The 22,817-nt window shown below is 41.4% G+C and overlaps 1 protein-coding gene across 1 annotated transcript in view; it reads right to left on the bottom strand.

Moving 5' to 3' along the window:
- CACUL1 (CDK2 associated cullin domain 1) overlaps positions 1-22,480 on the bottom strand; it is a 43,346-nt gene extending 20,866 nt beyond the window's left edge. Inside the window, exons 1-4 of the mRNA XM_033066241.2 lie at positions 22,127-22,480; positions 16,098-16,224; positions 11,798-11,900; positions 2,450-2,545 (exon numbers count right to left, since the gene is read on the bottom strand). Of these exons, the coding sequence (XP_032922132.1) occupies positions 2,450-2,545; positions 11,798-11,900; positions 16,098-16,224; positions 22,127-22,388 (588 nt within the window). The 5' untranslated portion in view covers positions 22,389-22,480. The remainder of the gene's footprint in view (positions 1-2,449; positions 2,546-11,797; positions 11,901-16,097; positions 16,225-22,126) is intronic.
- Between the last annotated feature and the right edge of the window lie 337 nt (positions 22,481-22,817).

Raw genomic sequence — 22,817 nt, 5'->3', positions numbered from 1 at the left:
TCCTGTTAGGGGTAAATCAGGAAGATTTTCTCTCTAACTTGTACTGGCTGTGCCAGTAGTTCTTGAAAAATGTCTCAACTCACATCAAGGTCTAATTGACACGTAAAAAGTAAGTAGATGTGAGTAACTGAAAAAGTCAGGTATGATACAAACATTGATTTTACAAAACAACTTATGATAAAGCAATCTGGCAAATACTAAAAGATAAAACTCAGTTAATACTAAGAGGAAATCAATAAGTACTTGAAATGTGTGCTTGTCACATCATACTCACATATATTTGTGTATACAGACACACAAAATGCCCTCTAGCTGATAAGCAACAAAGTGCAAGACCACCCAGCAGGGACTACAGTATTTTGGAGGCAATGAAAATATTTTAACCATCCCAAAACCACAGTGCTCACAAATGTAATGCTCATGCTAAAATATATCTCAAATCAAATGAAAAATTGAGATTCTATAAAAAACATATAATCAAAATTTCATTTTTTATTCAAGTGGAAATATTTTTCCTTCACATGTGATATGTACATCCTGTAAGCACCCAGAACAATCTCACTCAAATTTACAAAACAGTTTTCTGTTAGGATCAAAGCACTGTATGAAGCTGACTTCCAGTTTTATTTGCTTTACCTTCAGTTACAACCCTGAACTTCTGAAGGAGCCTAAAACCACAGAATCTCAGAGGGTCTTGTGGCATAAGCAGCCTTAGACTTAAAAAAAAATCCATGACCACATGAAAAAACAAAGTGCTCCCAGCAAAAGAAGGAAAAAGAAAACTTCCTCAGTTGCAAGGTCAGTCCTCTCAGCCACCCCTTCTGATAAGCTTGGAAACTCCCTTGGCCACCATACACACACAGGGTAAGAAATCACCTTTCCTGCTCTGGTACATATTAGCAAAGGAAAATTCTGCTGCTTTTATGACACACAGGACCAAGACTAACACAAAATACTATGCCATAGTCCAGTTCGACATAAAAGCTTTAGTTTTTCCTCAGTTTCATAGATTTAAAAAATATTTAAATGCATATTAAAAGTTTTCCTAAGCAGCAATATAATTATCCTTTCAGAACAAAGTCCTCAAGAGCAACTCAACAGCCTTGGAAACTCCTGATTAAAGCAATCACAGAAACGGAAACCTTGTCACCTCTGACATAAAGGCAGAGTTTAACAACTTCATCCACTTCAAAATGCTTTGAAAAGCATCTATTAAAGTAACTGCAAAGCTGTAATTTAGACTGTAATTCGGCTTTCACCTCTTGCAGTTGCTTTTCAATTGTATTTTTGGACCAAACAGAGGAAACTGTTGTTGCTGTATGAGAAAACTTGATTAGACACTACAATGTAAGATCATGAGAGTACCTGTATATAAAATATTTCCAAATGTACACAGAAAAAAACCTAAGAAACGCATTTTTCACCCTGACTTCTCTAAACATATTTCCCACATCATGCACAACACTGAAATTATTTCAGTGAAAAAGCATGACAGCTAATTTGCCATTAGCTTATAAACCACCTGAGCCAAGTCAGCATTGCTTTTGGCAGCAAGAGGAACTGCCAGGTAACAGAACCAGATAAAAGGGCAGATTAGGAGACACCAAGAAAGGCAAATTCCTCTTTTTATGCAACAAATCTGTATGGTAACACAATGCCAAAATACTGTAGCAAGTTACCTAAATTCACTGAGACACAGGAGAGCTTCTTAAAAGCAACTGCTACTGCTTCCCAAACTCTGTGAAACTACCAATGAAAAAAACTTTGAAGAGTTTGAGGCTTATTTAATTTTTTTTTTTATTTCTAAGTGATGTCAAAACAAAGTTTTTGGGAGGTTGTATTTCAAGCTTAAGTTATTCATTACCACAAAAAAAGGCAATAAAAGTTTTGGTGCTTGGACAAAAAGGATGCAAATTATTGGTTTCAGAACCACTCCAAGTACACCTGACAGTGCTATGAACATTATTTTGTCTTCATCTGTCTAACACTCTGAATTGCTTTATCAAATGATAAAGACATTTCCAAGACGTGTCTTCCTGTCTTTTCTGAATCAGTACTGTTTGAAAGCAAAAAAAAATCATCTCCACAACCTGCACAAACTACGAAGCCAAAACTTAACAAGTCATTAAATGATCTCTGCTCAAGAAGATATAAATAATGAACTACTTGAGATTGCTTTTTTCCCATTAAAATTAAAACCATTCTCCCCATTCCTAGGAAAGAATTATTAGGACAGAAACCAACTGCAAAACTCTGCATTTAAAAGGCATGGCTTCCCCTTCCTCTCCCCAAACAATTTGATCAGTATTGTTAGGCAGACACCAAAACTAGGCATGGATCATAAGTTTTACATGGCAGAAATCATTATAGCTGCATTTTATTCTTTTCACTTTCAGTCAGCATCTTGTGTATGGACATATTTATTTGAAAAGAATTTTCTAAAACTTACCATATATATGAAAAGAGGCACAATGCTCTGCAATGCTCCCATATACTGTCCAAGAGCTACGTTAAATCTTTCAATATAGACATCTGGAGGGCTGGCCTGCAAGAAACCATAAAAGTCAGGTTGGAATTTGAACAAGAGAAAGATCTGGAACAGCATGGGCTGTGCTTTCATAGCAAACTCAAACAACTGCAAAGGATTTGATAAACTAGGTCCACACAAAGCAAGCCACACATCATTCCAGAGTTTCTGCTCTAACTCCCTCCAGCAAAACCAATCTCCCTTCAGTAACAAGGTTTGCCTAGGACTACACATCAGTGCCCAGCACAGGGTCCATTCAATAAGAAATACAGTGAGCCTGTAACAAGCTGACATTTAGCATAAGCAAATAAAAGCACTTTTCAAAGAGCAGAAGTTTGTTTTGAAAGCACCAGCTGTCATGCCTAGAATCCATAACCAAATCTGCACAAGTGGAGCAGTGTGTGCTCCCACCCCCCTGAGCTTTCACTCCACCAGAGCAGGGTGGCATGAAGCTGCTGCTTTGCAGCTGAGCTGGTGAGTGGCACATCCTGCAGCTCCAGGGATCACTGTCCTCCACAGAAAACCTTTCTAAGTTACTGCTGGGTCACCACAGGCAAGGCAAGTGTTCAGGGGACTTGGCTTCACAAAGAAGCAACATCTTCAAAGGGAGTTCTGCATTCAGGTCTCACGCTCCATGTTGGGCCTGTGGAAGTCACAACAGCCCCCTGGAGCCCCAGCCTAAACATGGCTACACAAAACCTGCATTTTTGGCTACAATACCCTGTTTCCCAAAGAAGGGGATAAGGAAGCTTAAAAGATCTGTTCAGCTACAGGTGAAGTTAAATTGAGAAGAGAACCAGAAGAATGGGGAGCACTAAGCACTGTCTCTGTTACAATACCCATTTGGTGGTGTGCAGGGGAGCTGCACTAGAGCATTCAGAAGTGCACTTAGATACCCACAGTTGGAAGTGGAGCTACAGCAACGTCATCCTCCACCCCAATCCTCTCCCTTACACTGCCCTACCTCTGACCCAACCCCTGCTTTGGGCTTTCCAGAGGGGCTGGGGGGCTGCCTGAGCTCCCACTGCTCACATCCACAGATACACCTATACAGACCCAAGGGAAAAGTGCTGCTTGCTAATGAGAAGCAAAACTTCTCTTCCCCTGCACTGTTTTCCCCTCTGACAGCACCAAGCCAAAAGAACATGGAGAACACAGCAGTAACTGAGACCTTGCAAGAAAACAAGTTCAAAGATTTTCCTAAATCCAAAGTATCTGCGGCATGAGAAACACTCAAGGCTTAGCTACACCTCAATCACCATCAGAACTTAAAGCTATCTTCAAGAACATTTTTCAGCCTTTGTATGGACATTCACCAGCAGGCCTAAGAGAAAAGTTAAAATTTATGTTGATATTTTGTGCTATTAAGTATCCTATATTTATGATCTTTTTTTTCCTTAAAACAGCTTCTTTTGCCTCCCTTCTTAATATGCTTAATGAACACGTGGGTAATTTTCACAGCAAACACCAATACAGAGAAGACAGCTCAGAAAGGAAAGCAAAACTGGCAAAGGAAGAAAGAGTGTTATTCCATATGCAATTGCCAAAGGCTATATATGGTTATTCTCATTTTGATCATAAGGTTTTAATCTTATTGCAAATGCAGTTCTCAGGGGTGGCCAAACAAATTTTAGTTCAAAATGCCAACAACGTATAAAAGTGGCTATGAGCTCCAAAGACTCCCTTTCATATATAGCTACATATACAATTTGTTGCAAATAACATGCAATGAAATCTGCATTCTAAGCAGTATGTATTCCTGCTTCACTCCTTTTCAACCTCAAATTTAAATATGGTTATACCCTCTGATTTGTATACAGCTTCTAAGATTAAAGAAAAAGGAAAATTCTACTTGAAAGAACACGTCAGACAAAAGGAGACCATAGCCTGACACAGGGCACCACTCTTCTCTCACTGATAGTTTGCCATTTTCATTTAAAAAAAACAAAACAACATAAAGTCAACAAGAAAAAACACAGACAGAAGCTGTCTGGGCAGTGGAGATTTAATCCCAGGCAATGCACACAGCCAGTCTGCCACTCTTTTGACAGGGAATACAAGCACTGGTATCTTTTTTCCCCACTGCAGATGAGAACTCTGCTAGCTCAGCTCCCAAAGACCATGTCACAGTAAGGGAGGATTTGTGCTGTTTGAGGGCACAACATCTGCACACCCAATGGAAGGATACCTGGGGGCTGTCAACCACCAGCCTGCAATCAAGTGGAAAACAACTGCTCTGGATAAAGACAAAAAAACCTGAGAGGTCCTGACAGCTTCAGAGGAAGTGCCTCACTAGTGTCAGGCAAATACCAGGCCTTGGTTTTAACCTTTGACATGCAGAAATTATGGTGGTGTCTGCTTTATCAGCATGAAATGTCACTTTTCAATTTTATTCTCCTCAAGCCTCAACAGCCAAGACATTAAAAGAGAAGGACAACAATAAAAAAAAAATCATGCTTGACAAACTCTGCTCAACTAAAGCTTGACTAGTAAACTACCAAAATACCCAAGCCAAAGAGAAATCAATAATAGTATTTTCACAGTTCATCTATGAATTACTGTAATCTGTGTGGGGAAAACAGAACCATCTGTTTTCTGTTCATCACAGTGTTACTGCCAGACTGAAATCAATTATTTGCTTCAGCACAGGATCTTTCTCTACATCTCTACATTCATATTTATAGGACAGTAACTGGAGCTGGAGTAGTTTTATATAAACCACTTGAATTTTGTAAACTAAAAAGCAGCACATGGCAACAAATTCATGAGTAAACAGAAGTTGTGAAGATTTTTATATTAAGTGACCATGATTGGAGCTCAACTTGCATTTAAAATCTATACTTATTCAGATACAGCTATTACAAGAAAAATCCCAAAAAACTGCTTTGGCTGACACCTTTTACTCCTGGTCCTAGTCCAGAAAAAGAGAACATATACATTCAGCTGTTTAAATTATAAGGGATGGGGCAGAATTTTTTTTTTTAAGTTTTTTAAATTGTTTGGAGTTTTTTTAAGACACTCAATACAGGCAGACAATTGAAATCCTCTCCTATGTTTGCTGTTATCTACTACCTGTAGGGCTAAAACAGTTTTCCAGCAACAATTGTATTGTGTGTCTGTCCACAGGAACACTGAATGTTTGGTTGGATTTCTCAAACTCTGATGCAGTTGCATTTGCTTAACATCTTCAGCTTGGTTGTGAGCCAACTGCTTCTTAGAATAAAATACTATGGTTGCAGTTTCAAAGCTGATGTTAAAGACACAATTTCATCTCCTTAACACACCATAGAGGACATCTCAGCACCAGCAGAAATGAGAAATAACCAGAAAACACATTTGAGAAAGGATGATACACAAGACACAGTCAAACAAAACAAGCAGCTGGATATCCTGCATACTCAATTACCCTTCCCTTATTTGAAATCTAGTATCTAGGCATTTCAATGCACTTGTGGGCAAGAAAGCCTATTTCTGAAAAAGATCTGGGTTTTTTCAGCTTGAAAACCAGTCTCAATATCATTCTTAAACTGAACATATGAAATCAGAAGGCAGCTGCTGGCTCAAAACAATTCAGAAATGGCTCACAAGGAAAAAAAAACAGTTCTGTGCTTAAGGAACACAAATTTAATCTGTTTCTGAAGAGGTGTCTGGCACAACCAGCAGGATGTGTAGCAGAGCTTACATTCCTATGGTGAATGGGCAGCTCCATTTTCCTGGGAATATGCTCCCTGCCAAAATGTCAGCACATATGCTGCAGCATCCCTCCCACACCTGCCAAGTGAGAAGGGAGAATGGCTGTGACTACACAAATTAACCTGTTACTCATTTAAGTGGACTGAATCTTCTAAACCACTCTTTGTTCTTTCTCAAGAAAATATAATTTGTTTACCTTGCCTTGCAATGTATGTGATGCCCAGGCCTACCTCACTAGACATTGGTATTATTAAAACATTTTACAAAAAACAGACATCAAACCAAAGCACAGCTGATTCACAGGCTGTGTCTCCCTAGCCAAGCCTGCACTCAAACCTGTTCAAAGCCTCATGACATTTTCTCATGTAACACTCTTACAGCAGGTTAGCAGGTGTGGGCCTCCTTCCATTCCCATTCTAAATGCTTGGAAAATAAAAAGACATTGCATCTAAAGACCATCAAAACTGTGTAGCAGTAAGAAATATTCAGGAGTTTTTCTATCTATTAAAGACATATTAATTTGTGCTGTATTTACTTGTTTCTTGTAATTGCATCAAGGTCTGCAGCCTCAGTGTAGTGTGACAATGCACTAAACAGAGCTGCAGGACTACAAGCCTTTCCAAAAACTGCAGGTTAGAATGCTCCTCTCAGCTTAACTTGATGGTTGTGTCATTTTTAATGGCAATATGGTCACTCCTACTACTTCAAGTCAAAAGCCACACACAAAGATACAAACATTTATAACACTTCTGGTTTCCACCATCTGAGCTCAAATCATCCATATGATCTGATTCAATTCAGTGAAACTCACAACAATAAATTCACTTTTCTATTAAAGTTGCTTTTGCTAACACCTTTACCAAGGGTTCTTTGAGCACCTTAAAGCCCTCATTCAGGACATCTGACTCCCAAGGAAACAACAAGTGGGACAAAACTTCCATACACTGCACTGACTGGCTTGAGAGCTGACAAGACAAAAGGCTGAGAAGTTGTAATGATTATTATCAGGTAGGAAACCTTTCTGGCATTGCACAACAAAGACTATAAACCTGCAGCTCCTGGGGCCCAAACAGTAGACATGCAAATTATCTACCAATACCAGTGACTCCTCAGTGCAGTCATGTTTATTATAAAAAAAATATAATTCATCATCATAAAAAACTCCACCATAAACAGAAAACAACAGATCCCTTTTTCTCTCTTCTCTAGACAAAAAAAAAGGTGCAACGTAACAAATAAATGGTTTTCAGCTCTCAATCATTTCACAAAGGAAGCACTGAGTTTATTCTAACTAAAAGAGAAATATTGCACTGCACCTGGACAAAAAACTGCATTTGTAACAAGCCAGCTCAAAGCCACAGCACATTCTGATTGTCCATGCTCTCAGTACCTTCCAGCATCTTTTGCTGAAGAGATACATAATGGGCAAAGTGCTTGATTTTAAATTACTTTATCAGAGTGCATAAGAATAAATTAAGCCAGAAACACTAGTGCCTAATGCAAATACAGTTTTATTCATTTTAAAGAGATGAATTTAATTTGAAAGCATATGTTTGTGTATCCACCCTACCTCATACATCTGAATGACTCAGCAGTCACCCACAAAAACAGCTGACATTATTTTAAACCACAACATAATGAACAATGTCCATTACCAGTGAAATGTTTCCAAATAAAGCATCTTAGAAAAATCATCTGCATGCTACAGGCTTCACAGACCTCAAAACAACAGGAAACAAGTTAATTTATGTTTTCTGCAGTGACACGTTATTTTGTTTAAGCCGACAAAATCCAAAATTCCGAGCAACTCAGGAATTAGGGACACTGAATTTTCAATTACCAAAAGTCCTGATGGTAAAACTCTGTCTTGACTAAAGCAGAGAAGCTGGTCAGGCATCAGCTGCAGGAAAGGAAAGCAATCCTTGCTGTGAGTCTCTCCACAGCAGTCTGAAGAGAGGATCATTAACTGACAGAGACAGTAAGAGCGAGCTGGAAATGGCCTGGCATGCACAGGCCCCACATCAGCCTGATGACAAGCAATTCATCTCACCTCAATGTGCCAGCACTCAGCAAGCACTGCTCACTGCTTTGCAATTTCCAACTGATCTGCACCCAATGTCCAACATGCAGAATTACACCAGCCCAGTTACCTTTTCCTATGGCCTCTGCCACCACTGAAAGTACCAATACAGAGTGTGATAAAAGGTATCTGTTCTATCACCATCTGTTGAGGGTGGGGGCAGTGATCCTGATCTCCAGGGAGATATTCTGCTAATGGGCATCCATTGAAACCAGGCAGGGCATTGTTCTTTATCTTTTCACAACCCATCCTTCCTCCAGCCAGTCATTTTCTGCTCATGGCCATTGAGTCCCACTGTGGCACTGATAAAATTACTGCATCCCATTGGGAGTTGCTCCAGCCAGGGGGAAGAGCCCAACATTTCTTACCAAGATAAAAACAGAGGCTTTGGGACACTAAGGGAGCCCCTTTCTCCACTGGACTCCAGAGGAAAACCGGATTTCTCCACATCACCACTGGAGCTCCGGAGGGAAACTGCACCTTCTACAGGAGCACTGCTCCAACTGAGCCACATCTGTCACTGCAGGAGGATGCAGCCACCATGGAATGGGACTGCTGCCAACACCCTGCCTGACGGGTGTCAGGTTGTACTCTGACTTTGTCAGGGTTTGGGGTTTGTTTCTTTGTAGTGCTGTATTTCTATTTTAATTTCCCTAGAAAAGAACTGTTATTCCTAATTCCTGTATCTTTGCCTGAGAGCCCCTTGATTTCAAAATTATAATAATTTGGAGGGAGGGGGTTTACATTCTCCATTTCAAAGAGAAGCTCCTGCCTTTCTCAGCAGACACCTGTCCTCCAAACTAAAACAGCAACTTTTCATTCTTTGTCCATATATAAGCCGCACCTGATTATAAGCTGCACTTCGGATTCAGACCAAAATTTTAGTCAAAATGGTGTGGCTTATAATCGTCAAATTACTGTAACTCTCTGAAAAGCTGTGAAACAAACCTTCAGGAATGCACAGGGTAACAAACACCAGCACCACCCAAGCTGTCCTGCAGTCTGGAAAAGCAAAAGTCACACAGGATGACCAGGGTTTGTTCTAAGTGTCTCTGGGACACCCAGCTCAGGACATGAGTGTCCATCACTCTGCTGACTCCAGCTGTGGCCAGCTGCTCAGGCAAGCACAGGGCTACCCACACAGGGAGGGGGAATTAAATATATACAGGGAGTTTCTGCAGTGAATGCCCCGAAGAGAGAAACCAAACTCCATTAAGACTAAATCCATGCAAGAGCAAGTCTGACCAGTCCCCTGAGGTGCTCCCACTTTTACTGTTTGGTATCTGGGTTTTATTGGTTTGGCTGTTGATGAGTGGTTCCTGTAGGAGACAGCTTGCTCTGGCATGTTGGTTCCATGCATTCATTCTGCAGCTCACTTGCCATTTAGCAGTTACACTGCTATGCAAAGAAGGTGCTGGCCTGTCCAGAGAAAGACATTGCATTTGCCTGCCATTTCAGTTTCCATAATCTTCTGCTTTCTTACACACACCAACATTCCTGCTTCTACTGGGCTACTTTTGTATCTCTGAACATTAAAAACCAACAACTTGCATCAAGTCATAGCTTGCCAAATAAAGAGAACTCTTAAAAGTTGTTGGCAGGTGCATGAGATTATTTCAGAAAGCAAAACACCACAAACTGCATTAAAAGGATTCACATGTATAGGTTTTTTCATTGTTTGCCTGTGGGAACCAGAAACTTCCAAGCAACCAACATTTACAAAGTAATGTGCTATTGTTGCTAGGGTAAACATCTAGAACTGCATTTTCAACATAAATCCCAAGTGACTGAATGTCACCAAAATGTATTAAGATCAAATAAGTATCAGGATAGCAAAACATATTTTAGTCATTTCTTAAGAGCAAATTTCACAGTCCACAGTTAAAAGTTTCTTTATAGAACAATTTTTTGAGACACAAGAGTTTTACTTCCAACAGCTCAAAAAGATCCATTTGTCATCCAAAAGCCAAGTCATGCTCACACAAAACTCACGTAATGCACCCAAGGATGGTATATCACAGGTTATATCACAGGTGTGTCTAACCTACATAAGAAAGCTTTTGCAAGGCTAAGATTGCATTAAATAGTTGTCTCAATTATTCTTTCAACAAGCTGATGTTCAGAAGGCAGCCTTGTTTTTAGGCAGAAGTATTTAGGCTCGTATGTGCTAAAGCAAGCTTTAAAATCAGCTGCCTCAGTTTTGAGGTTTAAGAGAAAAGAGTCAAGGATTAGCACAGAGTAAAGAATTTGGGGTATTCCCAAATTCAAATCAAATTAAAGCAGTGCATTACCATGGGATATATCAGAAGAACTGGCCAAACCTGTAAAGCTGAAATGATTCATAGTTCTCACAAACAGAAGAAAAAATGTACAGGCTGCACCAGCTCAGCAGAACCAAGGGAAGCCTTTCTTTTAAATACTATGTTCACCAACTCCAAGCAGCTTGTACAGAACACTGAGGCTGTCACTCCATGAGGAATGAGAACATAAAGGAGAAAAGAAGAAACAACCTACCAAATACCATGCCTATTAAATGCAGGGTGGTTGTTTTTCTTTATAAGTAAAGCCACAAGAAGAAAACAGTGCAACAAAAGAACAGAGAGATCACAGTGCTATATATTTTGGGAATGCATGTTTAGTCAGAAATATCTGATGCAGTTAAAGCATTAAGACTGTTTTGGGCTGACAGAAATTAGTTATCAATGTGTTAGAAGCACTGAAGAAGCTGCTGTAGTTTAGGGTTTCTTTGTGTTTGGCTTTTCTGCTTCATGCACAGCAGATCAGTACAGAACTCAAACATCAGTTATGGAGATGAAAAAAGCTGCAGGGAAAAATCAAGTGGTGTTGCTGCTTCAACAATGACAATTTCAAGTTCATATCTGGAGATTCTAGTCTAAAAGGAATGTTCAACAAGGAACACACAGGAAAACAATCCTGGATGCACAAGTAAGACACAGGGAAGGATAGGGATATACAAACTGTACAATTAGGACTGCTGTAAACCACTGACATCTACAGATAGGCAAGAAAAATGCAGAATAAGATGTAACAGAACTCCATATGCAGTAATTCTTAACTTAAATACAATCTGTATTTAATTCACTTAAATTTTTTTCCTTTAGATTTTCCCTTTTGTGCTGCTTGTGGTGCACAAAACCCATAACCAGTTTATACACATTTACACAGGAATGGCAGACATTTATCTCATGTGCTCAGATCACATTGGACTGAGGTATTTACATCCCAGATTTCCCATTCTTTCATTCTGTAGTATATATTCAGGTTTAGCTACTGCCCTCCACGTGGTTGAGACCTCCAAGGTCTGGCAGTGCCAAACCTTTGGATCTAGTAATTGGTTTTCTGTCTGATAGCCCATTAGTGATTTAAGTTAATGTAAATCAGTCTTAATAGCAATCCCCTCCACAGGCCACCTACATACTGCTCTGATACAATCACAGAACCCAAGAAAAAGAGAATTAGATTGTGCAGCCTCTTACCTGCAGCTCCTTTGAGACTCTCTCTAAGTGGTTAGTTATCTTTTTTATTAGGTCACTATACATCTGTTCCGAATGCTGCTGGCATACACACTTATACACACAACTGCAGAAACAAATATAGGAACAAACAATGAACTTACAACAGTTTGCAATGAAGGGTAACAAACTTCAAAACATTTTGTTCAAGTTTCACTTTAGAGGATAATAGAGTTAATTGAATGATTGTTGAACTTTTAAATGCAGTCCAAAGCTTGGAATGAGCTCCAGCAGGCCCTTAGAGCTCCCCTGGAGGCTCCAGGGTGCCCATCCCACTCCCCCTCCCCAGCTTAATTTGAACTTACAATGAGTTCTCTTAACAGTGCACTTCAAAACAGCCAGGACAATTCTGCCAACAGCACATTCCTACTTCTGGCTTTTGTCTCTCCTTTGTGAATGAAGACTCCATTAAAATAAGCAGGTTTAACAATTCTATGACTATTCTAGGGCAAAACCCTTACTAAAAGAAGGGGAGTGCTGACAAGTACCATAGAAGCAGCACCAAAGCCATGGTAGAGCTAAAAAGAAATGGCAAAAGTTCTAAAATTACAGACCCAAGCTTCTCCATCCTTTGTTACTTAAATTGTAAGAAAATTCTACACTTTCATAATAAAGAAAGATGAAGAAAAAGAGCAATAAAACTAATTCTGCTTTGCTATGCTAACTCTGGTATCCAGTGCTACCTTTGATTCTCAAGAACACTTTATTGCTCTCATACTGCAGTATAACACCTGCAAAACAAGGCTATTCATTGAAGACACATTTACAGCAGGTGTAAAACAAATACATGTATTGCTTTCAGCAAGATGTTATCTGAGTAGTCATCACTGTCAGGACTAACACCAACATCCATCCGTACCAAGCAGCATTTACTCCTCATCAGCATTTTGAAATTTAGCTGCCAAATCCAAGATGCCCAGGGAGACTTCACCTGGTATCTTGGGCAAGTCACATCTCTGTTCTGCTCCCCTTTCCACTCCCCTGTACCAAGAACTGTGAGAGCAAGCAATTTAGGCTAGAGACTGCTGTCAGAACATGTGCAAACAACTGATTCCCAGGGAGGTCAAGACCCCAGCTTTGAAAAAGTCCAAAGCTATGGGACAGCAACACTGTATCTCTGCAGGGAACTATGACTTCCTAATTCCCTACTGAGAAGATGGTACAAAGACAGGCAAACTACAAAGATGGCAAAAGTCTACCTATTTCATGAACTATGTTATTTCTAAAAAACCAAGACTCCCTAGACCTCTCATAAGAAAATATTTTAAAAATTACTGAGTATCCGTAGTTTAATATTAAATATTATCAGTCGAGGTCATTCTTTTTCTTTCACATCAAGCCTACCAATAGCAAATCCTATATTGAAACAAGCAACTGCAAAAGTCATTTTGGTACAATGCTCTTTGCTAAGAGCAAAACTATCAGTTTGGTTTGGATCAAAGAAACATTGATAAAAAAAGTGAGACTGATTTTTGTGATCTCTTACAAAACCAGCCAGCTGGGTAACCACAACAAATGGCCACACATTTGCCTGCTCCATAGCTAACCAGCACACAGTCACTTCCCCAGGCTCACTGCTTTATTTGAATGCAGCTAAAGTGAATTTTAAAGTACACCTCTCCTTAGTGTTACACACACTACTGCTGCCTCTATTTCTGCAACATGCTCTGCAGTCAAGCACCAGTCTTCCCATGTACACACAGGGTGTGTTTATATTTTATTTGAACACTTCTATTTAGAGGTTCCTTCCCCATTTTGAGATCCTGTTTTCAGTTCCTGATTGTGGGCTTAATTCTGTGAATCATCCTTGCCCTGATATTACCCAAAAGAAGTCACAAGGTTGTTGGTTCTTTAACATAACCAAATACCTCAGGAAAAGGAAATCCCAAAAAGGACATAAAGAGGGTAAGCAGTGGGTGAATATCCAAGCTCTCTGAGCTGTTCTGAGGAACAGAAAACTGCACTGCACCTGGGAGGGAGTGGAGGCTGCCAGATGTACAACTTAGCTGCTCTTGTTTTCCTCATCTCAAACCTTCCTTCACATCTCTCTGCCAATTTATCCAATCCTATTATAAGCAGAAGTGACTATGCACAACAGGCTTTGGGCTCACAGGTGAAAACAAACACTAAGGACACTTTGATACATTACAGATAAACTGGTCCATGGTAAATACCTATAAACACACCTTGGAAGTTATTTCCCAGCTCTCACTGCTGGGGAGTAAATACTTACAGCTACCACTGACCATGTCAAATACAGCAAATACCCAAATATTTGGGTATCTAATAATGCCTTTTGAGTTTGCATTTAAACTTGATTCTTTTAGTCAGCACAAAGATGACCAAAATTACTAAAGTGTTTTCATGTCAGTTCACTGTAAAAGAAATAAAATATACAAAGCTATTTGAACCACTTCAAGAAACATTCCATTTTTCAGACTAAAGAACTGGCTCAGAAGTAGACAACATCTAAACTCCAAGTCTCCTACAGACTCTCAAAAATACTCCAAGCAAACACCCTTATTAAATTCAATTTTTAAAAAAAAACTGTTATCCTTCCCTTATCAATCTATCTTGTCCAGACTGTCAATCAAACAGTCCAAAAATATCTCAAAAAACCAAAATCAATCTCCTAGCTGGAAGAGGCTGTGGCAGAGGAATTACAACCACAGACATAACTTTTGAAAGAAAACTTACACACCAGTTTTATCAGTAACACTAAACTATGGAAAATCTTTAGCTTTGGTAATAGTAAAATACACACAACAGATATCCATGCATCATTACAGTCCTGCACCAAGTGCCCCAGATGTACAGGGGTTATCCAGGACAAACTCAAAACCCTTCACTATTCCTTCAGTAAATAAAACTTTCGAGGAGTAGAAAGATGACAAGGATGAACTGCAGTTAACTGCAAACCATAACTAGGTATAATTAAATCATTAACTTTGCACACCTATTCTTTATCAGAGATGACTTTTGAGAGATGCCTTACTGCAGACTGTTTGGACATTGTGGATTTCAAGCTGGGAAAGGATTCTGATAACTTACACCAAAGCTGGCTTTCTTAATTCAAACAACCATCTTAATTATTTATACACATGATGATTGATATCTAAGTCCTGATAAAAGCAGTTCCAGAAGTTTGGAAAGAGGAAGTTTATTGAAGTTTTCAACGGCAACTAAGGGGCAAAACTGAACACTTGTCTTTCTTTTATCTGTTTTCCTAATCCAAAGTTTTAAAGTGACAAAGTGGCTAAGAGCAAGTGGGTATGAGACACCAGAGCTGAAAGTCTCTGAAAACAGCCATCAGTGACTGTAGCTGGCAGCATTATTCCACAGAGGGCAACACTCTGGTGAAGAAAACCAAGGCAGCAGTGCCACAGCTGTGCTGCTGGCAAGGGTCAGGGGTTTGAACAGCATCTGGGCCAGTAAATCCAGCAGCAGTCCCCCATTTTCCATCCTATTCACCACCACCCTGAACACCTGCCACCTACAGAACAAAAACCTCCATTTCAGTTCATCTCTTAAGAAACTGCCAGATCTCTAAAGCGTTTAGCATTTTGGTTTGGAGCAGCAGTGTGCTGGGGAAGCAAACTCCCCACCATGCCCAGTACTGAGCACTAGTTCAGCCTAAAGGGCAGTTCTGTTGTGTGATTAAAGCCCTTTTAAACCAAACTGCAGCTCCAAGACAGGTGCAGCCCAAGCCTTCTCCAGACAAGAATGGAGATAGGAAGGAGTGTCCTTCAAACTGCCTGGAACTGGGCAAGGGGAGAACACACAAAACCACCTGAGGCAAAACACACTAATGACAATTTACATCAAAGGACCTTGGCACCACTGCTTCTATTTGCTTCTGCACATCAGCAACACCAAATTGGTTCCTATTAGGTATCATAAAGAAGCCTTTTGACACATTAAGTCAACTGCCTACCATGCCAATCTCTTTGGAGAAAAGCATGTTGAGTCTTTAATACATTTCCTAGGACATTACACTAAGGAACTCTGATGGGGTTTATTTTAATGTTAATGTTTTCTGCACTTCAGCATTTTAACTCTCTAGCATTTATTCCTGTTAACGTGGTATGTCAAGATATGTATCTACTACTCACTCTAACCATTTAAACAGTACTGCATTTCACATAACTTTCCCATTTGTCTCCTCAAAGGTACAAAATATGACATAAGCATAGACAGCAAGATCAAATAAACATTTCCTTTTAAAGAAAAAATAAGTAACACAGCATTTAAAGTATCTCCTTACCTGTATATTTGTTCATAGGAGATAGGGATGTAGTCACCAGGACTCTGGGTTAAAAGCTGATCTATGGCACTGTCCAACTTTGGCCAATATGTGCTCTTGTAGTCTTCAATTGTTATAACATTCATTACTGCAAGAAAAAGACAAGAATAGATTTAGTAACTTCACCTAAATGACTGGAAACAAGTGAATGCTCTGATTTCAGATCACACCAATAACCAGGTCAAAAAACCTGGGAACAGCTCACTTCCACCAAAATAACCAAATTCAGACCTGAATTTACACCTTTGTATTTACAAAAAATAAAACCAGAAAACCTGCCAAATCAGTGCCTCTGGAGCCTAAGTAACATGGAAAAGCAAACTCCCAGGAGTTCTAACATGAAAATATAATAACAAAAATTTATAAAAAGATAATTTATTAGCCTGAACTAATGTAACTTTGTGGCAGTTCAGAATGAATTATTAACACAGCATCTTCACATTCAGGAGAACAGGCTCTGGCTGAGACTGGTAGGTTTTTGACCACTCCTTCCCAGCAGATGTATTAATTTCACAAGTCTCAGGTGGGACCAGCAGCTTCCTTGGTCTAAAAGATGATGCAATTCCCTCTGCCTCCAACTGCAGTTAGGCTTCCAGGCAACTTTTTTGAATCTGTATTATAGTTCCCCTCTAGCAGGGGCAATTACACTGCCTTTCCTGATAAAGATCACCACAGGGAAGAATAGGAGGTGTTTAAATTAGCGTTCCCCACTGCTCCCTGATCTTCCTCCTGAGCTTCCCAACTGCTCACTCTTGCAACAGTGACTCAGGGCCTTCTCAGCCACAGGAGAGTTTGGATCTCTCTCTTTTCAGGGAGGATTTCTGAACCAAGCACCCGTGGCTCAGTTCCAACAGTTTCACACCCTCCCTTCGGGGCTATATTCACAGCACTACCTCACTGCCTCGTCACACCACCACAGCTTCACAACACCCACTCAAAAAACCCTCAGCAACCAACAGCACCTCAATCAAATCTATGATTTGAATTTAAGCAATGAAATCAAATCAAGTCTATCAAAACAAAAAAGGATCAAAACTATCCAGCCCAGGAAATCTAAAAGAATTTCTCCATTTGAACTCCACATGTGGGTCTGGCCTAAATGGAAGAGTGAATAAAGACACTTCTCACCCCACACAGACCAGTTTAGACACCACTGGAAAGAAATATTTAGGTTAGGGATGAATTTTAAATATATGTTTAGTAGATTCACTGATGGGTTTCAGAAGCAATATTTTTGAAAGGTATTTTCACAAGGGGTTAAAAGGAGCTGGGTGAGTCACTTCTGGCAACATTATAAGGAACAATTGTAAGGAAATTGGCAAAAGAGTTATGAGTATCATGAGGGGAAAAAAAATCGTAACGAGAACATGAATAGAGAGAGGTGTGAGACACGGAAGTGTTGGAACTCGATCTGTATGAGCAAGTATTGCAGATTTCTTTGTGTGTTGTGTTAGGATATTTCAGCTCAGAGAAGGATGTAAGCGCAGCACTGCTGGCTCCTTTTCATCCAGCTGCAGCCATGGTGCCCTCTTGTTTCACAGCTGTTATAGAATCAGATCTAGTTAACCTAAAAGTGTCTGAGCAGTGACCAAGTCCCCACTAGCACTGCAGGACCGTGCCCAAGATCCCAGCCTGCAATCTGAAAGGACATAAAGGACATCAGCGTTTGCTGACAAGAGTGAAGGTCACAGGGCTGCAGCACCAGGATTTCAGTTAACAAATCCAACAAGTCAGCAACAGCAGAGCACCTCCCTGGCAGTAAACTCAGCCTTTACTCCCTGCCTTGCAATGCCCTGAGCTCTCATCCCCTACTGAGCCCACAGATGTTCTCAGGAACAGCTCCACATAGCACCTTCACTATTCCTGCTGACACTCAGCAGCAAAACCTCAGCTTTTGTTTTTTACTTTGTTACCCAGAACCACTCTGTTCCACAGAAAATATTAAGCTGAAGTCAGCATAAATATTAGACCAAGTCTTACTTTAAGATTTCAATATATAATCACGCCCACATCTGGTTTAACATATTAAATAAGCCCTATTAATTTGAAAGAAAAGAGTCAAGTAAGATTTGGGAACACTGCAAAATAATTTTAACATACTATTGAGATTTTTTTTTTTTTTTACAATCTGGAAAAAAGAAAGCAGTAGCAGACAGGAAGGTCTGCCCATTAGACATGCTGCACAGGTACAGGACAAAAAGCCTTTACAAAAAGTCCCATGAGACTTGCATAGAAAATTCACTGATAAATTCACAGTAACATTTTAGAAAAGCTTCATTCTCATTCAAAAGTCTCTTACAAGTACTATGTAATTTGATTTCCACACTTCAGTTCTGAAACTAAGCCAACCACAATATTTACATAGCTAAAAGTCCAAGACTACAAACTGAACAATATTTTAATCCAGAAAACAAAGTACTTTAAAATTTTAATAACTATCACCAAGTTTATAACATCCTTTTTCTCTTGGCAGTGCTTAGACACACAGAAGTGAAGGGTGGCCTAAAGTCCCTCCAACTACAAACTCTGCAAGAACAGGTCGAGAGCAGCAAGGAAAGAATCACACAGATCATTAGCAAGGAAAGACAGACTGCCCTTTATTTTTCTCTCTTTTTAGGCTGTCATGCTTAAATGCTTATCACTAGGTGTTCAGAATTTAAAAGGATTTGCCCAACAGCTTCCACTCCCAAACTGCAATTTAGTTGGTTTGTGGGAAGTGACATTGATATTTTGTATGAAAGTATGCTAGAATGCAGGATTTTATCCAACTCCAGCAAGGCTGGAGAGGTGGGGTTGGGAGATAAATCAGTCTGACAGAATCAAAAGAAGTCAGTATTTTCCAGAGAATTCAGCATTTTCCAGAAAATTATTTAATACTTCACAAGTAAAGCTTGAGCTACAAGCTGCTTTTCCATACCAAAAAAAAGTTCAAAAGGAAAACTTTAAGTGAAAAGCAGAAGGGAAACCATTGCAGTGAAAAAGAATATTGCATGAGCTATCATAACCTAGATATATCAGTATCATAGTCATAATGGAAACAGTCTGCTTCAAGCTACCAATTTCTTTGATACCAACTTCAATGAAAAGAATGGCAAAACCCACTAAGATTAAAAAAAAAATAAAATAACCCCACCAAGAGTAGGTATATATCCCCCATGAAACTGGTAATAAAAGCTTACACACACTCACTTTTTCAAATCTGTAAAAAAGCAAGAGACAGAGCAGGATGGCTGATCCAACCTACTCCCAAGTATGCAGACATCAGTCTGACAATTAGCTGTCATTTATTCTGGCAATAAAAATGACAGCAAGCATCTTTCAGAAGCTGTACTTCATCTCACCAAGTGAGAAACACAAAACTTTACTGCTCAATTAGCAGTGCACCCTACAATCCTCAGTATTTTGCTAAAGTGTACAAACTCTTCAGGCAGCTGTCCAAGAGTCATCTCCAGACTGTGGCCCTGTGCTTTCCTTTTTCTCAACCCCCATGTACACGTTTTCACAAAAGATTTTGCTCTGCTCCCCTGCCTGACACATCCCAGCATATATTAGCAAGATTATGAGTTTACACTGTGGTTGCTTCCAATTCTATTCTATTTTTATAACCTGTTTCTCAGCCTGCATTAAGGCTGGTTAGTAAAAGCAACTTTTTCTTCATCAGACCATTTGCCCACGCAGCAATGCACACACACTGCACTGAACAATGTTATGCAACAGGGAAGGCAACAGATTTAATGGACATGCCAGTGCACACAGCCACATGTGCCTGACCCAAATGGCACTGGCATTAACAACACTTGTAACCACCCTTTCTTGGAAAGGATAAAACAAACAAAAAGGGAATTCTTCATTGTTCACCACAATCAAGTTATGTTGAAATTACTACTATGGTTCTTAGTCTTGTTTTTTCCCTCATGAACTTTGAAAAATACTTTTGACCACATTACTGCTATATAAATCCACAGCTATGACTGAAGCTGATCAACTGTAAGCACTTAGCTTTAAGTTTACTACAACACAGAAGTTTTAAAGTTGCTTCAAGCAGAAGAAAAGCTATTCAAGAAAAACTAGTAAATGAACTACACATTATCCTAATTTTAGTGCTCATCTTACCAAAATCTCAAGAAGGAGAACTGGATTTAGCCTTTCTGAAAAACAGGAAGAATACTCTTGTCTAGGACAGCCTCTGCATCATGAAGGAAGGCAGGAGTTGTTGCTCACTCAACTGCAGAACTGCCTTATGCAGCAGAGAACAGACAGCTTTTTTATTTAGGACTGGCAAACTTCTCTACACGTGTTCTGCCATTACTGGGACAGAGCAGGCAGGAGGGATCCAGCACACACTGATTCCCTCATAGGGAACATTTATATCCAAAGTGACCTTCCTCTCTTTTTCTATGTGTGAAAATCAAAGGTGATTAAGGGATCCTCTGTTAGAACCAGGATAAGAACAGGCAGGACCTCAACTCAGCTCCTTTAGGCCCTCAGTCAATACTACTTCACTGGACTTGTTCTGCACCCACACACATGAACCATCACAACCATCCACAACACAAAGGTGTGGAAACCTTCCAATGAATTTCACTTAGAGGATGTTTAGCAGGGAAATAATTAAAAAAAAAAAAAAAACAGTAAGATATCGCAACATATGGGATACCATTACTGGAGAAGTGAAAACAAGAACTCCAAAACCACACCCTAAGCAAAATCATGCTCTGCTGCTTCTCCCCCTCAGACATAAATTGTGGATTAGCTGGAAAGTCACCTTCCCACTTGCTGGAGATCCAACTTGAAAACCATTTTCCTTCTGAAACAGAAGGAAAAACTAGGATTCTGAATGTCTGGACTGGGACTTCAAGAGCCTAATTTAGCAAGGTGGAACAGCATCTCATTTCAACTGTCTTGAGGGTTTAGAAGCCACCCCAAGGTACCTGGAGCCCTGACAGGCAAGGCAGGCAAAGTGCCAGGGAGCTCACAGAGCCTGGGAGTCTTAACTTCAAAGCAGCTAGCCTTGGCCATGTGCCACAAAACCCAGGCTTTACCCAAGAAGCAGAAATCCAGAAGCCTGAACTTTGAGCTTTTGATCATCTCTGGATGTGGACAGGCGAGAGACCACTGGGGAAAGCAGGGAGGACACACAAAGTGCATTTCCCATCAAAATTTTATCATGGCAATTACACAGCTGCACTTCCAGGAACACTTTTAACTACCCAAATCCAAGTTTTCTGACCATGAAGTCGGTCAGAAAGTTTTTTGGTCCATGAGTAAAAAAAAAATTATTTTTCCCAGAAAGCTGAAAGTAAAACTGAAATGTACAGCTAAAAATCTTCCCTTCCCTCGATCCTAACTCAGAAAAAAATAGAGGGAAAATGCCATTTTTGTTAGAAGCTACACGCAAAAGCCATTTTGGAACCCCCAAGGCAAGCATGGATGGACTCTGAACTACCTGGTGCAATATGGTCTTTAACGACCCTTCCAACCCAAACCATTCTGTGATGTTATGATTTTATTTTTTGGGGCTAGCTTGGGTAAATTAATCCTGTGTCATTCTCATGAGACCTTTACAGACACTCGTCCGTTCCAGGACAGCACGCCCTTTCCAGGGGCTCTGCTCACAGCTGCCACCGGCAATGCCGAACAGGCTCCCAATTCATCTCGAGGTTTTTCAGGCTGAGAGACAAAGTCTATAGAAAGTACGATCTGAGAGAAAAGGCTTCAGAAAAAGCAGCGGCCGAGAACCCTGCCCACGCTCACTCTCCAGTCCACATTCACCGAGACAGCAAAGCAGGAGAAGTTGGGGCGCTGTTCCAGGAAAGGTTATTTTCGCTTTCCAAGGCGCCTTAACCCGTTTGACTTCGCTTCGAGAAGCCTCTCGAGGCGAGAGCCAGGTCGGGGAAGGGAAGAGCCGAGCCCGGCCCCGGCAGGGAGCGCGGACAGCGGGCTCAGCGCAGCGGGCTCAGCCCCCCCGTGCCCAGGCCCGGGTCACTCACGGAACTTGGAGGTCGAGGCGCTGATGTTGATGGCGGCGATGGCCCCGGCCGCCCCCGCCCTGCCGGCCGCAGCCCCCGGCTCGCAGCCCCGCAGCCCCGCGCCGTTGTGCTCAGGCCCCGCGGGTCGCGGCGGCCCGGCCGGCGGCAGCAGCCGCTCCCCGAGCAGGTGCCGCCCGTAGCCGCCCGCGCCCCAGTTGTTGTGGTTCTGGTCGTCCATCATGGCCTCGCCGCCGCCCTCCTCCTCCATGCTCTCCTCCTCCATGGCGGGCGCCTGGCTGCGGGAGCAGGGCGGGATCAGCGCCCGCCGCCCATCATCGCCGCCGCCTCAGGCCCGGCGGGGCTCGGCGGGCTCGGCCCGGGCCCCAGCCCAGCTCCGGCCGCGCCGCGCGACACTTCGCGCCGGGCGGAACGCGGCGGCCACGCCGGGCAGCAGCGCCGCGGGGCATGCTGGGGGATGTAGTCCTGCGGGGCGGAGCGACCGGCGGGGCGCGGAAAGAGGCGCGGCCCGTGCGGGGACCGGCCCCGGCCGCTGCTGGGGTTCGCCCTTGCCGGTCCCCCGGCGCCAGGGAGGCTTTCCCTGCAGCGGGGAGGCTCCGGCAGGGCCGTGAGGAGAGCGGGGCCCGCGCCGACAGCGCCCTCTGGCGGCAGCGCGGCGGCCGGGAAGGGCCGGGTCTCCGGAACAGGGAGCGAG

Source organism: Catharus ustulatus, chromosome 8 (genome assembly GCF_009819885.2).
Source record: "Catharus ustulatus isolate bCatUst1 chromosome 8, bCatUst1.pri.v2, whole genome shotgun sequence".
NCBI lineage: Eukaryota > Metazoa > Chordata > Aves > Passeriformes > Turdidae > Catharus > Catharus ustulatus.
Note: the sequence above shows the minus strand (reverse complement) of the source record. Positions and strands in the feature narration are given on the sequence as shown.